Here is a 19,154-nt window from a genome sequence, read left to right on the forward strand (position 1 = left end):
TGTAACAACTGTTCACATGTGCGTTTGTATGAGCTCGTTTCCTACGACTTCTAATTGGAAAACTTCTCCAAGTTATACATCTGTGTTCAAATAAAGTAAGATAGTATGATATGGGGAGGAGAGAAGACCGAGAAACTTTTGTTGAATCTAAAAGATTTTCGGAATTTTTGCGATTTAAGCCCACCATTTTTGCATAGCTAAGTAAAAGTAAACACTTGATCTTTCTAAAGCCCCTGTATTAGACAGCCCAGAGTGTCTTAATGTTAGAAAGATTACTGAAAAAGAGACACAATAATTCATAAGAAAGATTACTGAATAATGATACAATGTTGAAACCTATTATCTTTTTGCCTTTTCCTTATATTTTCAAAGTACAATACGAATGTCCAGCAACCAAGATTTTCAGAAAACGTTAACAACTCCATTATTAAAAAATCATCTCATGATTTCATGAACAAGCTAGTTTTTAAATGCAGCATTAATTGTAACGTATTACATACATGAAAATAGAATGAAAAACTGTTTTTGGTATCATTACATCTAACCAGGAGAAGGGAAAATTAACATCTGATTATGTTGAGAAAGAAAAAGGTGGGACCAGAGGGGCAGAGATGGGCAAAGTAAATGCTTCTACAAACGTGGCAGACAAAGTGGGTTTAAAACCTGACATTTCTTTACATGCTGATGACGAGCATACACTATAGAAGACACAGATATGCAATAATATTGGCAAGGTAAGGGATCTCGAATATGGGGTCCTTAAGGGGTTTAAGCATACCCCCAAGAAGTCCCGAAACGTACAAAACTATGCAAAAATAATCTTGCCCTTGACTCTTGACAGGTTTATTCCCACAAACTTTTGACCAGCCCCCACCCCAATACGTAATACTTACCACGGGCAAGATACAGAGACAATCTGGCGTGTTCCAGGGTCAGTTCCATGTAAACATGTCCTTCCTAGCAACAAATTACAAACGCACATGCGCAACAACCGAAGAAATTTGAGCGAGCAGCCGAGTTACGCGAGAAGATGGTTGTTTGTAAAATAATAGTTACAGAAAGCTGTGGAAAAGGTTTGTAAACCATCTTTTGTGACAATAAGATCTTGAAACTATTTATCGCTGTGTTATTATGCGTTGAAACAGGAACGGCTGGGTAGATCAGGAATATGCTTGTTGACGGTGTCATTTCGAAACGCATCGACAAATTTGTTAAAAGGAAATCTTGTTCCTGTCTACATTGAACCAATGCTAAGAACTTTTCTACTGTAAATTAAATGTGGCAAACTCATTGTTGAAGCGAAACCTTGTTATCAGTATTCTTTTCAATTAGTTGAATACTTTGTGCGTTCGAGAGAACAGACAGGCCTCAGCCCGACTTGGGATCCAGCCAGACAGACTGCGCTATAACTTACATAGGTAGGCCTGTTTTAACGGCAGTGAAGGAATTTTCCCATTTTTATTATATTTCGGTCACGCCGACCTTTTTCATAAGAAATAAGATATATTGAAGTCTCGACTGTAATTTATTTATTTTGACTGGGTCTTCCAAACCCCTCGTTTGGAGACCATACTTAACGGTTTTTCTTCTCCCCGTGCTCTAATTGCTCATTAACAGAACAATGGAAATAAATTTTCTAAGTATTTGGCAACTCAATCTGTTTTGTTTTTCTGATATGTGAAGGAATCTAACATTACCATGAAAAGGACTCGAGAAACTGCTCAAAAAATGGGTATTCTCCTATCAAGCTCTGATTAAACCACCAATCGATATAGCACTTAATCGCTCTTTGATCGCTCCTGAAATGATATTTTTAGATATTATCTCGTAACTACTATACTTAATCAAAGACATACATTAACCAAACGTCAGGTATGAAGTTCTTTTGAATTGTTATAGAAAATTCAAATGTGATGACTGTTAGCAGTTTGAGAAAATCGAGAGCTTTGTTATTGTAGCAGCATTCCAAATTTAGGAATTTTCTCATTTTAAATTTTGAACGATCTTGCATGCTTATGTGTGAATATGGTAATTCTACCCCCTTTTAAAAAGTTAACTTTTAAGCTTCATATTTTAGGCTACTTGTTTTAATCTAAGATCCTTTGATAACTAGAGGTAACAAGAAACACTGTCTGCAAAAAATCTACCATTAAATTGACACTTTAGTGTATTGAACAAGACAGTTTTTAAGCAACTTAGAACCATACACTATTTGACAGACTTTTCATCAACCCTGAAGCCCCTCTCCCCCCCCCCCCCTTAAAAGCAACACATCACTTTTCAGGCCCAATCAGGCAATTCTGTCTCAATATTTGGGCAAGATCCTTTCTGAGCCTCCTAAACATTTGTCACCTTTTTGACATCTGAACAGTAATAAAGACCGATATCCTACAGGGGAGGCTTCTCTTTCATAAATCAATTATTGGTTTTTACGGCATTTTTCCAACACAGCTTTTTGCAACCTATTGTTTATATAATATTTTTGTTTATGAGACTTCAAAATCAAATGCAAAGATTAGCTTAAAATCCTATATATGCATACAATGTAGAATTATTTTATGCACCAGCCAAAGAAGAAGACAATTTTTTACCAAACTGTGTGTAACAAACTGTGTGTGTGTATTTTCAGTTCTTTCTAGAAAATAGTCCCATTTTTTCAGTAATCCTCCTTTAAAGCTTATTTTGGTTAATCAGCCTCTCCTCTTAATGGTATTACTTATTCAGTGTTTCAGTTTTGAATTCTTAGAAACAAATCCATATTTTCTTACCCTCTTAAACGAAACACTTAACTTCTGTAAATTTTCAAAGTGGATTACTTAGTGAAAAGCAGAATTAATTTTTAGTGTTTCACAAAACAAGAGTAGTTTGCAATATTTAAATGCACTACAGCAAGAATAAAACCCTGAAGATACATGTCCTTCTCTGAAAGGAAACCAATCAGACTATACTGCCCTTACAACAGAGAAAAGGTTATACCAATGTATCTTGACATTTTTCTAAAGAATCATTCGGAAAAAGCATTATGTCTTTCCTTGTTTCGAAGCACTTTGTTTGATAAAATACGACACATATCTTCTTCAATATAGTTTTTTCTTTTGAGTTGTTTGCAACACAAAACACATTAGTTGCATGAAAAATTCCAAGATTTTGCTGTCACATTTTTTGTACTTTTTCGATACAGATAATTTTATTTAGTATTTCATAGTCATTGAAGGTCCTCTGGCTGGACTGAAAGAACCATAAATTATGCAGCATCAAATATTGTGTGCACAGGTACTTTCTATTTCAATGACTTGATAGGCTATATTCTGTCCTTCAACAGACAAGAACAGTTGCTGTTAATGGGTTGTAAAAAGCGTGTGAAATCCAGAAAGGATTCAAAGTTTTTCACAGTTATGTTTACTGCACCCTAACATCAAGATCCAAAGACAAGAATAAATAATTTGGATGGCAAATAAACATTTTCTATCAGTTGTTCTAGTCAGTTTGGTTATGGTTATTATTTTCCAGAGTAGTTTTGATGTAAAGGTCTAGAAGTTAAAATGCTTCTACTGCAAAATTTTTCTTCCAGTGCCACCTGCTTTTAACAAGAAAGTTTTTAATATATTAGCAGGTTGATTTACATACAGAAAAGCTCAAGTTGTTTGCCCATAAGCTGGTTTAAAAGACATTGTAATGTATGCAATTGTGTCATTTTTTACTCAGAATATCTAAAAGACATTCTAGATACATACCAACAATTTACTACCAACACTTTTGACTTGGTAATTTAAAACAGACTTTGAAATTTATCCGAAGAAACTCTGCATAAATGTATGAGGGGGAGGATCTTGAGAGTACAGCCCTCCAACAGGTTGTTGAAAAATCTTTGGAATTACCAGGAAATCAAGCAGGAAGATAAAATATTTTTTGTACTTGAAAACACAACAGGCCAGCTGACAAAACTTTGTGTTGGTTGCAAACCCATGAAACAATGCAGAGGAGACATTTAGGAGTAGATACATAAACTTGGCTAATTATTTTCAGAAATGAACTTTTAAAAATCATATAATATACAGCAAAGTTATTCCTGAGATAAAAGTTTTATATTCTTGTATTTTCCAAATACTGACTCATTTTTACTGGTGTTCACAGACTCATTTTTCACCACCGTTTTCTAAGATTTACCAAAAATATATGCTTCTTGGCTATTGTTTCTCTGGCAAGAGATTTCATGAGGCTGGTTGTATTCATATTTTGTACTCCCAAAATGTAGAGGAATATTGTTTTTTAACCTTATTGCATAGGGTAGGGTTCAAATATTCAGCATAAACTAAGAATTTGTTTTTTGGGGTCTGGCCATGATGTAAAGCAAGGGACATTGGGCCACTGAACAAGCTGTTATGGGTACCTGGTCAAGTTGCTTAAAAACATATTTTGGTGACAAAGAAGTCAGTGTTTGTAATTACATGAAAGTGGTAGGGAAATGAATCGGGCCTACAAGTTCCACTGGCCCCAGTTTTTGCTGGTTATTGTTTGATCATTACATTTGAAGATAAATTTGGTCGCCTTAACCCTGTCCACTGATATGCAGATATTTGTGAATCTTTGTTTGCATTAAAAAGAAGTGCCTTCACATGAATTCTGCTGTTAGCATGCTTTTGGATTCCGTACGTTTTTCACCACAGCTCATCTCTGAATATTGCCTCAGAACATTCGCCATCAAGCATGAAAGCTCATTGGATTAGAAATTTCCGAAATTGAGCGTTCAAACGTACGTTAGCAGATTCATATCATATTCAAAAATCCTCACTCGTAGTCCCTGAGGAGTCAATTCAGAAAGTTGCGGATATGACAGTGTTTTCATCGAGTACGTGTAAAAGGAAGTCCTATTTGCAAAATAAAATTTTCGAATTCAGAAATATTCCTATACATGTAGAGTTTGATAAGTTTGTTATTTGTGAGTTAAGAAATTTCATCAAAAACTTGAAGAAGGCTATGTTTTTAAACATTTATTACTGTAAAATATTTTTGCAACAATAGTTTTTCTGATGTCTACAATGATAAGTGCTTTCAGCTGGGAAGTATCAGCTGTTTCTGGCATATGATTTCAATTACCAAAGTGTTTCCGAACATTCGGATTTTAAAGTTTTCAAAATAAAGCGGCAAAATTTTTTACATTTTGGAAATAAGCTCTTAAAATTTAACGCAGCTGCTCTCTTTATAGCTGTCCTCTAAAACATTCAATCATTGTTTCAGAATTACTGCTTTACCTTGACGACTTTATAACATCTCAGTCTGCAAAAATAGACAAGGCTGAAGCCGAGCATTCCATTTATGTGAATGATACAATATGCGTCAGTAGCTTGTGTCATCATCAACTTGCATCAATAGCTTGTGTTAAAATTGCTTTTGCAGTGCCTGTGCGAAATAACGATCTGGCATCTAATTATAATGAAGCAGTCTGTGGAATGATTTCGGTCACAGGGCCAGATGAATCTGTATGGATCCGGTCACAATAATTGTGGTGGTCATTTCTAAATGCGCATCTGCCCTACTTAACGTATACATACCAAAGAAAAAGTCTACTCTATACAAATTTACCAGTGCCGTCGGAACGAAATTTATATTGGGGAGGGGGCTGCCCGTTGCATTGCTTCCCATTCAGTTCATAAAGGAATTATACTACAGTTTGAAATTATTGCGGGGCTCCAGCCACCCCCCACCGAGCCCCCGTTTTCCAAGGCCCTCTTTACCCTTTCCGTCTCTCTATGTTATCTCTTCTAAGGATATAAATCGAGGTCAGTGTTAGGCCAGCGTTCCATGTGATTCGATTCTCTGTGTGATCATTTATAAAAAAATTTCGCAGTTATTCAAAGTTTGCAAAATTTTTCTTGAGAAAGTGAGTATGGTCTTCTTGACATGCTTACAATGCATTCGTATAAGGAAGGACTATAATTGATGGCAACGATACTTCAATGTCAATCAAGCCGACGTTTCGTCGTTTAGGGCTCCTTCAACCAGCGTCAAGCGAGTTTATCTCCAAGCTTTGTCCGCTTTAAATGGTATAAATTTATCCCTGCGTTATTGCGATCGAATTTGATTATGTATTTTAAAGTACAGCACATCTGCCCTTCTGAATAATTTAACGCAGTATCATTATTGTGCTTCTGCACAGCTAATCATATTAGCCTTGAATGTTCCTTCAGAACAGCTTCTAAAGAAAATGACTGGCTGTTCTGTTTAAAGTGGATATTTTCTTCGTAGAGTGAATTCGGGATCATGGCTATCACAAGACGACGACTTTGTCACGTTTTCATGACACAATCTTCTCTTTACAGGTGATATTGCAAATCATGTCGTAGGATTATGTTGATGTTTTCTCTTCTAGATACTGTTGTGAAAAAGTGGACGACAGGATTGAATTAACGGACAGTTTTTTGGCCAAGCGTGGACAGATTTTAAACCAGTTGTCGTTCTATATTAAACAAACCATTCTTCGCATCGAACAAAGTAGAGGACTTTTAGCAGATTATTGCGGTAGACAGCTTTTTCGGGAAGATCAAGATAAACCTGTATACATATTGAAGCTAGTTTGGCAACGCACATAATCGTATGCAATCGCCTTTAAGTCGTTGTGGTCTTGGCATCATACTTTAATTTCCTAACAAGTCATTTGCTGGACTTCATTTACTTGTGGATTGATAGATAAGTTCCTGCTTTTTATGGAAAGGCTTTGTGAAAGGATTTACTGGAATAGCCTCCGCTGAGTTTTAATTCGAGGAACTGATTTTTATTTGAGTTGGAAAAGGCCCTTTACACTGCAGCGTCAAAGTCGTCGCAATTCGGTTGTCATATCAATCGTTATCACAAAGAAACTCGCTGACTCTTCACGTCTAGCTTTTCGCAGCTGCCCTTGGTAATGCTAATTTTTCCTGCGATTTGTTCCTTATGTATTATTAACGATTTGGTCAATTTACACCATTAATTTAAAGATGCTACTGTGCCTAGCAAAGCTTTAACCTGCGGATTCTATCGCTACTGCACAACGGCTACGTGACCCTCTCGCAACTGCCCGGCAGTACGGCTGATATTAATGGGGGCCTAGCATGGGATGCACTCCTAGTAAGCAGGTGGAAGCTTCAAGAGAAGACAGCAACGGAAGTGATCACGGTATGTGTGAATATTACCATCTTAATCATTCTTCAATCTCGGAAAGCAAACTCCATCGATAAAATTATTGTGAGAACTGGACAGATTGTCGCCAACATGCGATTGAAGACCTTCCGCCCGAGGTCAATGCGACGCAAATATCTGCATTTTTAACGACGGCAGATATTGCATTCAAATATCATACATTTTATTTTTTTGCGGCTGAGAAACGAATTTTAATTTCAAAAGCTGCTGTTAAGTGATTAAAAGTATATGTGTCTTTAATCGTAGTGCTATCACTAGGGCACTTCACACGTCTTGCGAGTTATGAACATTACGTGACGTGTTAAAAAACATCTGTATCATACCAGCCCTAGTGGTGACGTTAGCTTGTTTACATATATCGCATGAAAAGTAGGGTAAAAAAACCCCAGACAGTTTATAATCACGGCAAATTTTAAAATAGGATTTAGGAAATCGTCATATTGATAATCAGGTCACTGTAGTATTTATAGTGTGTTTGAGGGTTATTTTCGCGATCCAGGGGGGGGGCCAGCATCCTTCTAATTTTATTGCCACGCCCCTTTTTCTCCGCACAGGCATTGCCACCGATCTTGTGCTAGTATCAGACGTTTTTGGATCTCAAATCTTTTGCTTTTATTCTTCCAATTTAAAGCTGCATGAGCTCACCTTTTATCGCAAAATGGTAGTTTTCAGGGGCTGGTACATGTCTCTTCTTGCGAAGGATAAGTAAGTTTAGAATTTCAGCTGTGCTATTTACCACATTGATTTCTTACCGTATGATTTAATATCACTCACAATGAACTTTCATTGTCGACATTTCTTGTGTTGTTCTTTTTAAAGGATATATGACAAACTAACCCTTATGGAGATAACGCCCATCAGTGTTTTACTTAGAAGATGTTCCTTTCTGGTTTTCTCACTTGTGATTGTTTGGGTCAGATGCTGTTATCTCCACATTCTCTTCCAAGCAACAGCTTGCATTAAATGCTTGCGTCTTCCGAGCAGCATATTAACAGAAACAGTTCTCGCATGCTTTAGTTTGATCTCGTTTGACAAGCACTTAGTACAGTTACGTATGACGTTTTTCTCGGGTATTTTGTTTCGGCGAAGACAGTTAGATGCAATTAGCTGGCTTGTTAGATTGCTGGTAAGATTTGCTACGGCCTCACTTAAAATACTCCCCTTGGTAGATTTCTCTGCAAATACGTTGTCTAAGAGGTTTCTTTACTGATGTTTACAGCCTTTCGGTAACCAATCTATTAAAAATTTATTGAAATAAAATTAAGGCTCAGAAGATTTGATTCAAGAGCGTTTTGTCCTGTGGACGAAACGACAACAGAATGTGTGCATTGATTATTTGGACGGAAAGAGGTTTGATACAAATAGGTTTCTTCTATTTGTTGAAGCTTCTTCTTTTTTGCAAATGTAAAGGTTTTTCTTTTGTTAAAGGGTGTTTGCTTGCAAGCTCGTAATATTTTTTATTCTTCAACAAACAAAAAAGGAAGTGAAATTTCTGGTTGCTTCTGCAGATATTGTTTTTGACAATAATTGGTTGAAACGAATGGTAACTTATTTATTCTTCTAGCATTTCGCTTTGATTTGGGCTTATGGTTGAGATTTAGTGAATAAGAATTGAAAGTTGTTGAAATCAGTCCCAGACTTGCCTTGAGCGCAGATTTGCATGAAATCAATTCTTCATAATATCGAACTCACCCTCTCAAGTTGATAAGTTGAGGCAGAAGCAATTTTAACCTACTACAGCTAGCCTACAGTTTTAACCTACTGATCTACGGTTTTTGAATAAAAAATTCCTAAATTTTTATGTTTTCCCACCATCTAATGGTATCAATAGCACGACTTTTATGAATCCACAATGTCATTTAACGATCTTGGTAAAATCTCATTTGCATTCTATACAATCCTTTTTTAAATTAATTTCATCTCATCCAAACACTCTTGAATCTTTTGTGATCAAAACACAACCTTGGAAATAAGCATCTCACTTCTTATTGCCAAGGTCTTGCTCAAATGGTACGGGCGTTTACACATAAACACACGCAGGCGGACTGGTCCGTTTAAGCTGGGCATGCGCATGTATATAAACAATTATTATCTTACTAGTCACATGTATAAACAAAACCTTGCTCCTTAGCCGGATAAGCTAATCTCATAAACGCTCAGTAATGATAACAATATTCGTTTTCACAATATTCGTTTCTTAATTTTCATATTCACAAAGCATCTTCTTAGCCTGTAGGAGCAGGACTGTAAAGACAATTGAAAAGAAATTAATATTTTATTATGTTTTGATTTTGCTGTTTTTTTAATATTTGTTTTTTTTATTAACAGACGCTTCTAGTTGTGAACAAGTTTTAAAAGATCACCACCAAGGTGTTGGAATCAATGGGAATTCAAAGAGTACCTCAAACGGTTCATTCCCAGAGAAGAATAAGAACAATAAAGCTAACTCGGTAGGTTCCAGCTCTGCATACATATAAACTTGGTTCTAAATTGGCACTTTGAGCTTCACGCTTATACGATCATACGGCAACTGTCTATACTATTCTTTTTTAACTTGTAGCTGAAGCATATCTGTAAATGTAAATTTTATATATAGTATTAACCGATAGAGAATATACATAGTTTAAACCTATATAGATGTATTCATATAGATAAGTAGTTGCCTAGTGGTTGCATGAAGCGTGAAACGCCTCTAGAACTCTCCTTTTTATTCACCAAAGCGTATATTTTTATCAAAGGTGCATTATATAAAATATTCAAAAGTTGGCTTGAGAAATTCAGAGACAACGCTTTCCTGTTTCGTTTGCAGATTCAATTTCATTCATTTTGAATAACATAAAAAAGAAGTTAAAGTTTCAACATATACGTGAAGTAAAGAGTCTACATTACGCTTTTTAAATCTTAATCAATAACAGTAATTGCTGATATATAAATAGTTACAAATTAGCTTCATATATTAATTTTACTTGTTGGGCAGTAATCGCATATTCACTGGCTGATTCAGCAGGATATTGCTTGAAATGCAGTGTGGCCTCTAGATCATAAAATTGTTTACACCCATGCAATTGGACAGTAAAGTAAAAGAACCTTTCGAAAACATTTGTTGGCGAGCGATTAATTGGTATTCAAACTGTAGGTGTATACACAAAAAACCACGTAATATAATTTAAGTGTAAATATGACGCCAAACCATTTCACAACCTGCCTTTTTTAGTGAAAATTCACCTTGTCCTTATCTTCGTCACAGACGCTTCAATAAGGAAACTAGCCTCAAATCTTCTAGTAAAGCGTTGTCAAAAAGCGATTTTCATCTGCTTTATTCCAGATGTATGCGCCATTGAGCCTCTGTCAGTAGAGCTTTTTATGTTTTTCATCTGAATCTACCTCAGAGAGTTGCCCGTCACTGTTTTTCTTGACGTCAGTCCTCGGCTAACAAGATAATCACTTAAAAATAATTACAATCCTTACCTAAAGTCTTCTTAAATTACACACTTTTATTACTATTTTATACTGCATTCCCTCTCTTCCATTGAACAACCTTGTTGTATGCGATGTTTCGGAAGAAATGGTTTTGTTTTTGGTGGAAATCGGGGCGGTGTCGGTCTTTTTATCAGAAATAGCTATTTTTTTCATAAGAACACTTAAACAACTAGATGTTCAAAGGACTTTGGCATGGATTGTAGCCCACAGAAATTCCCGTATAAAATGTTTTCAGTTGCCGTTAATTGTAATTTATCTAGAGAAGAAAAATAAAAATTTTAGCCGGCTTGTAGTTCTTACTCAATCTATCCTGTAGTTAATGTGTCCCCCTTTTTAGAGTTCATTAACTTCAAAAGGCTCTTAAATTCAATGTTTGCGAAACATTTTTTGCAATGAAATATAAGCATCCCTAGCATGTGACGGAATAAACCTGTTGGGCCTTAACGTTGGCTTATTATGGACAAGAAAAGATCGAAGAAAGAATTTATTACAAGTCAAAATAATGCAACGATGTCGGGTAGAGTTTGAGATACGGCTCACCGAAGCTTTGGGAATAATAAAACGTGCCACCTTAACCGAAAAGCTATTTGCAATTAACGAGTGTCTGGTCACTTGTTAAGGAGATCAATCATGCCCGTCTTTCAGACATGCACTAGCCCCGTTTCAGGGTCATTGCACATGCGCATTATCACTTGAAGCCCTGGCGGGAAGTTCAAGATTCGTTTGGTCCCAGACAGAACCGCTGTGCGAATAGAGCCGCTATTCCGTATTATTAAGGAAGAGTAAAGCTTATGCCGATCCGCGTTTGCTGTAGCTCCATGTACTTCTAAGATTATCTGCAAGTCATTTTACCCCATGTTTATGTGGCTCGACTGCTTTTGTTCGTAGATTCCCATTGTTATTTTTAATTTACAAGCAATTAATGTCATGCCTGTATCTAGTAATTCATTGTACATTATCTTTCTTCCATATTTCTTTGTTATATCTTCTTGAATCAGTGAATCAATTTCAAATTTTCTCGACAGAATTCAGATTCAAAAACAGCAAAATCGAGGTAAGTTAGGCCTTAGTGATTTTCATAATTCTGTCACCTTTGTTTTTATAAATTTCATTTTGTTATTAAGGAATTTCTATGACGTAAGAAAAGCATTGAAATTTTTATTCATGTTTAGTAGAGAGGGAACGTTTTGATGCTCAGTTAAATCTGCTGGTTGATAATGAAGATACTGGTTGCCAGCTGATATTGATAATTATTAGTTTTAATCTGTGCTTTATTTTAAAGAATGCGGCTAGTTTAGTTGGGTTTATCTGAATATCCCTATGTTTTTATGTTACTAGCATGTTCTCAGTTTTGGTCATACCATACTCGACTCGAAGTTTCCTGGTATTTTCTCAGTTAATACTAAGAGGAATTTCTGTCCTAAGCATTTTCATGAGTTTAATTTTTTATTGGTTCTACAAGTATCTATCATCGAAGTCAGTCAACCTGTCTTAGTGGTGCATCTTGGGTCGATCCAGTCTTCTAAGAAAAAGCAAAGCAGTTTTTGTCAGTTCCAAACCGAGACTTAAATTGGCCTTAAAACGAAGCTTTTAAAGTATGGCAATTTTTTTAAAAATGCACCTGTGCCCATGTGTTGTAGAGCACTGCCTAATAGGTGCTTTGTGTCTTTACAACTTGCACTGCTAACTCTTTTAAACTGTCTCCCCAAAAAGAAGATTTTATGAGTATATTTTACCAATTTTTTTAATAATTCACGTTGCAAACATACAAGCAGCTTTCACATGTATTTCCTGGTCTAGTGTAAATCGTAATTATACTTTGATTAAAAGCCTTTTGTTTTTACCTTAGGCCAGTTCTGACAACTTCAAAAACAGAAAAGTAAGTAATAGAACGTGTTCAGCTTATCAAATATAAAGTTCTTTTAGGATTAAGTTAAAACTTGAATTTAATGCAATTGGTGAAAACGTATTATGTATTTCCCTATCCAATGCATACATTTAATTGAAAGCTCACTGTCTTAATGAAGTTGACGATCTTTTCAAAAGTATCTTGCTTTGGTAAGGGTATAAAGGTAAGGGTAAGAATAAGGGTAAGGGTAAGGGTAAGGTTAAGGTTAAGGGTTAGGGTTGGGGTTAGGGTTGAGGAATGCAATGAGGTAGGTTTAATTGCAATAATTTCTCCACTGATTCGCTTCATCGTCAATAAGTCATCTGTTTTTAACTTCATTGTTTGGACGTCATTTAACTAAGAGTTTTAAGTTTCAGTTTTCAGATACTCGGTTTTATAGATGAAGCTTTTCATTTATTCGGTTTCAAAGTACTGTTAATATGGATATACATTGTGCAGTCCAACGATTTTGTGTATTTTCTTTGTTCTACAGACATAGTAATGACAGCTACTTTTTGATCAAGCAATGCTAAAACTGTTGTCCTGTCGTTAAATGAATCGTACTCGAATCTCAGCTCTTATAGGTTAAATCACCGAAAAAAGGACCTACTTTTCATGAGTTGAACTGTCCTTGAGTCTTGTTTAATGTTGCTTACAGGAGTGACTGAGTCAAAGATTCTGAAATCAGCTCCTTATCTTAAGGGTTGTATATTTATGATAAATTTGGTAGGCGATGCTTTGCAACTAGGGTGTCTCTTTGTGAAAACAGATGGTTTAAGGAATTTTTCTTGTGATAATAAGCCTTGTTATTTTTCAGGCTAACATAGCTCTTAAACACAAGGTTTTTCAAAACACACGCTTTCTCAAAGAAAGACAGCCTTTAAATAATTAAATTCTTAGTTGCAACTTGACTAAAATGTAATATATGAGAACTGTACTGTAACATCTGTTATGCTTGGTTTTTCTCAGTGATTTCTGTTTTTGCGAGGCCTGTTTCTGATGACTACCTCTGGTTTGTTTTCAGGAAATGCACACAGTCTCAGCTTGATTTCTTTGAAATGCTGGACAAGAAAATCGAAGCGGTAAATTTGATTGCAAATGATTTCTTTCGGAGTATTGTGTTTTGCTAGATATATTTTGGTGAACGACAGCTGTTTCTCCAAATAATTCAATCGAAAGAAGTTTTCGTGAAACACAAACGTCATTTTGTACTTTGAAAGCTTGCAAGAAGTTATCATTTAGTTTGATGATTGCTGATGACTGAAAAAAGGGCTGATTGAATTTTTGTCGGTTTATTTCTTTCTTGTTTGATTAGAAAATATTTGTTTTATTTTTAGTAGAAAATAAAGAGACAAGTTTCAAAATCTCCAGAATATAACGAAAGCTCCTATTCTAACTAAATGCATTTTCTCCTTATTTTTTATTGTATAAGACATGATTATTAAGAAGACATTGAATACTATTTTCTATTGTCATACTCAAGACAACCTTTGGTCTTGCCATTCTGCATTTCCTACTAAATTTTTCCTTGAGGTTTAGTGTGGCCTCGTTTCACAATTGTCTTGTTTTATTGTCGCCTCGTTTCGCAATCGCCTCGTTTTCATCATAACTTTACAGTGTGCAATCAGAAATGCAAACAAGATTATGTCTATCATTTTTAATATACAATTTATATAGTCATGCTTCGTCATTCCGCATAATTCTATCTTTGTTGTCAAATATTTCCAGAAACAATTTAATAAAATTGGCAAACGAGCTTAGATCAGTATAAATACGTGTAATTATTTTGGCTGCAACCTCAAGTTATTCTCATAAAAGAACTACTGGCTCATTATTTCTTGATGGAGGTTGGTGGGATGGATGGCAAACAACCCTTTTACCGACATTTGTGTTGAAGAGTTTTAACTTATTTTATTTATTCAATAAGAACTTCAGGATTATTGGCAATTTAAACTCTAGTGTCAAAATTAAGCCAAATAATCCGGCTGAGCTTGTCAGAAACGCTTCCCGAACAGCAGACGGAGGAAAAGTGCGAAAATATTCGAAAATTGGCTGTTTTATCGTCGTGTCTGATATTTATTCGCAATGTTGGATTCCCCTCAATTTTTACCTTACGTCTTAACCGAAACCTCATTGCTCAGGGTGTGATTAATACATTTGACCCAGTCTTCTGCTTTATAATGTACTTCATTACGTGTCATTCAATACTAATAAATTTAATTCAGAAAGCCTCTATTCTTACTGTTATTGTTATATCAAGTTTTTACCTTGTATCTATGTAAGCTAAAAATATACGGCTATGCTTCTATTCATGTTGACACAAATTCGTAAAATCCAACTTGAAGTTAATGAAGCTGTTTATGATATCTGCAAGTAGGCCACTTTATTAGATAAAAGATACTACATTTTTGATATATTACTGATGTATTATTTAAGTTTTTATTTTATCAATTGCTTTGTTGCTTCTAGGGACCTGATTATATCTCTGAAGATGAAAGAGCCAGCAGAGCTTGGGCAGAGGCCAGGTGACACCTTGTCAATGCAAGTATAAGCTGAATATGTCCACAGTATAAATATTTAGTTCATATTCGCAACAGATGGCCCTGTTTTTGACGAAAGTCATCGCCGAAAAATAAGCCACTAATCACTGGAACTGTGTTTTTAATTTGTCAAATAGATATGTTTTTGTCGCAACTTTTCGTTTTTTGTAAGACATCGACATACCGTATTTCCCCTAATGAACGCCGCCCTCTGAAAAACGCCGCCCTCTATTGAACGCTGCACATTCAGGACTCTGATGAAGACAAGGATATTGACATTCCTTGACATTTCCATAACGTGAACACATCTTATGTGAGCTTTAAAAAAAATTCACAGAATCTTTATTACGTGTTTTTGGGAAAAGAAAACATTGTTTAAAGTCTGCTTTTATCTTTTTCATCGCACTATTCTTGTCATTTTTCATTTTACACAATTTTTTTATTTGTGTCAAACGCCGCCCTTAGATAGACATCATCCTCTACTAAACGCTGCATCCAAAAGTTGGATTTGGTAATTAACGCCGTGGCGTTCTTTAGAGGAAATACGGTAGGCCAATAGCTTCCTGCTGAGTTAGATGGAAGACTCTAAACATGCTATTTACAATGTTGGAGATATGGCTGAAAACTAAAGTTCTCGATGTGAAATATCTCTGTTTGGTTTAATGTTCCATGCATGGCGATTTAATAATGTCTGCACGGAGTCTTAACCAGGGATGATGTTTATATGGCTGTCTATTTTTTACATAAAAAGCAAATACTTCAATCCAGTAACCCTTTTGGAATCAAATACTCACATAAAATGTTCTGTTTGAAACAAATTGTGATTCATGCCATATAGGGATGTTATCTTTTCATCAATTTCTTTAGTATAGGTGTGTTTTCTTGCGTGTAAAAGTAGGTAAATGTCCTATTTCGACAGACTGTGGTTGATATTCCACTAAATATATTTTTCAGTCGCAAAAATCACTGTTTGTGTTGAAGTCTTGTCAGTAAAATTTGCAAAAAAAGTTTATCTGGAGATTTTCGTCACTTTTACGGATATGTTCCCTTAGTAGCAAAATATTTTTTATCCAAACCAAGGTGGTTTCAGTTGCGTCACCAGCCTGAAAAAAACAGGTGGACAAAATATTTTCTCGAGCTCGCCCTTCAGGGTCTCGGAGAACGTAGGAAATGCTTTGTTTAGTATTTTTTATCTTTTTCGAAATTGTTAGAAAAGCAACTGTCTAAAGTAGCATTTTTCGTAACGGGGGCTTTTTGGCAAGAACGAATATCTAAATCAATCTGATCAAGCCCCCCCCCCCCCCCCCCCTCAAAGGTTTTTCAACGGATCTTGAGAAATTAGAAAATTGACCTTTTGTAAAACTGGGATGGACATGTTTACCTCAGTTCACCCCGTGGCAACGCCACTGGGTGATATTTCCAGTAAAGAAAGCAGAACATGATTTCAAATCAAACTTAAAAGACAGCTGCCCTCCACACAGATTTCCTACTTTTTGTAGGGGTGTATTAAGTAAAGAACTGGTAGAAATTATTATTTGTTAGTTTTGTATATCGCGTGTTTATTCAGAATTCATGTGTTAGTTCAGCTGCAATCTAAGCAACACTTACAAGAACAGGTAGCAAATCACACGCCAACGCAACTTAATTCATTATCGTCTCATGTTTGTTGCTAGAGTCCGTTTGTGACGTCAGTGCATCAAAATTATTCAGAAGCTAGAACACTAAGTTACTCACGCTACCAATGAAGTTAGTGGAATATGAATTTTGACTTCGTTTAATAGCCGTTATCCATGACGTCTCAAGTTTTATTTTCTTCAAAAGGCAATAGATGCATAATGTGTAGAAGACGCATTTATGTCACTACCAATGGCGGTGCTAAGATATGGAATGGGGGGGGGGGGAATGAAAATTTACATTTCACGCCTATTTTTACTGTCAGAAAACCCTCTTCTACCAAGAAGGAGTGCCCATGTTATCAACAGGGAACGGCAATAAACAATTTTTCGGTTAAATTGTGGCATTTTCAGAATCATAAAATTTACGAAATACGAAGAACTGAAAAAATATCCGCCAACATTCCCCTCTCGAATTTAGAGGAATTAAAAGTCAACCCTGCCGACAACAGGGAGAAAGAGTCCCCCAGTCCCTCCTATGGCGTCGCCATTGGTTCCTACTAAACCACCCTCCTACGCAGAATTATCGTACTCATCCAATTTAGAATATGTGTTACGAATATTTTCAATTTGAGTGCAAGCTAATATCATCAATAATCATAGGACGATTAAATGCATTTTGTATCTCCATATACTCCTAACAATATCCGTTAATGGAGCTTAACCTGCGCTAAGACAAAGAACAATTTTTCTACTACAGTCTTACCACCGTTGTATATGATCACATTGTTTGTTTTTCGTTGTAAACGTAAGACAACGTTGTAAAGGTTTCAAATCGTATCTAGTGTGAATGCTGAAAGTATGGTTCAATAAGAGATTCAAAACAACCCCATTACCTTGATTTTAAACCCTTTAAAGGCTTGTTTCTGGCACTTTAAAGGCTTGTGTGTTTTCTACCCTGGCGAATATGAAAATGATATAAAGGGGGGGGGGATATAACATTAACCGACAATAGTTTTATCAATTTCCTCATTTTTTCCATCTGCTTGGTTACCCAATGTCGAACAATTTAAGCTAGATTTTCAGCACAGATCTAGTTGAAGTGAAACCCTAATTTAGTGTTCTGAACATCTGGCTTAATCAGCAATTTGAAATCTCACGAATTTGTTTCTGTCAGATATTTTTAATTAAGGCTAAATAAGTTGCTTCGCCGGGTGATTTAGACGCACACTCCCTTAATAAAACTACTAGTTTTCTCCAAGCCTCCCAGTTCCCAAAAAATCATGTATGCTGATGGTTTATAAATGGCATTGAAACCACTTACGGCATTCAATGCATGGTTGTTAGCAGAATGTTTTTCAGATACTGCAGCTAAACATTTAAAGTTGTAATGCTGAGTTCAAAGGAACTTGTTTTTAATGTATGTGACGTCTTTAGTTTACACGTAACGAATGCAGGTCGCTCATAGATATCTTAGATTTATGTAATTTTGGTAAGCTGGTGTAAAACCACGTTTTCGTATTTAAGTATACAGTTAGTTAAAATCGACAATGTCATTAGAGAATTGCAAACTTCATGGTTGCTTGAATGCATGTGTGTGGACAGTCTCAACGCTAGTATACGTAGCTCTTCTTTCCCGTGTTATGGTCAATTCATGTAAGAAAACAATATTGCTCAGTTTGTTTTGGACGGCAAATAACAGGCCATGTTCAACATAAGCTATCCAGGTAGTAAGGACCCCTCAAGCATTGCAATGTTCTATTGTTTTTAAACAATAGGTTTTTGTCAAATTTTTATTAGAACAAAGACTTGACCCCAGAGTAAAGGGGGCCAAAGCGAACATCCAATTCAATTGGAAGTAGTTGGAGAAAACTTGTTCTTGAAATGGCAAAATAGGGCGACGAAATTTGCCAAAACTATCTTCAGCTCAATTTCAGTTTCTTAATTAGGAATCATCCTAAATTCAAAAACAAATTATCAAATGCAAAAGGAGCAAGTAAGGCAACATTGCAATTTCTATCTACAATATATGTTCATCGAGTTTTCAAAATAGATAATCTTATCGAGAGAGAACCCTTCCCGCAGAAACGAAACTAAAAAGCAAAACCAGATGACCCAAAAATCGAACATATAAATGCAGAGCACAGGAATGAAATTTGTAGTAAATAGGCATTAATCCAAAGTTCTTTCAATTTATTTTTTATAATGGAAATAGTAAAGGCAATTCTAGCATAGCAGATGATGGTGCTCCATAGCTTTGAGTCATAGTACTGTACTAATCTTAGACCATATTGTATTGTATTCTAACTTGTTCTAAAGATATCAACTCTAGAATCTTGACGAGTCCCATACGAGTGGAAAGCTTGGCTGAGCGGGAAGAAATTATAAAAAACAGGGGGAGAGAACTTATTTTTTGGTTGCACCAAATTTAAAGGCAATCGTTGTGGATTGGTTAAC

The 19,154-nt window shown here is 35.7% G+C and overlaps 1 protein-coding gene across 1 annotated transcript; it reads left to right on the forward strand.

Annotated features, from left to right (window-relative positions):
• The first annotated feature begins 930 nt into the window (after positions 1-930).
• LOC135693445 (uncharacterized) lies at positions 931-18,285 on the forward strand. Its single transcript, XM_065211942.2, has 7 exons — positions 931-1,073; positions 6,371-7,152; positions 9,505-9,626; positions 11,682-11,710; positions 12,506-12,535; positions 13,569-13,626; positions 15,014-18,285. The coding sequence occupies exons 2-7, from the start codon at positions 7,089-7,091 to the stop codon at positions 15,071-15,073; spliced, it is 363 nt and encodes a 120-aa protein (XP_065068014.1). The 5' UTR covers positions 931-1,073; positions 6,371-7,088; the 3' UTR covers positions 15,074-18,285.
• The last annotated feature ends 869 nt before the right edge of the window (positions 18,286-19,154 follow it).

Source organism: Rhopilema esculentum, chromosome 11 (assembly GCF_057945365.1).
Source record: "Rhopilema esculentum isolate cy_ngs chromosome 11, ASM5794536v1, whole genome shotgun sequence".
Classification (NCBI taxonomy): Eukaryota; Metazoa; Cnidaria; class Scyphozoa; order Rhizostomeae; family Rhizostomatidae; genus Rhopilema; species Rhopilema esculentum.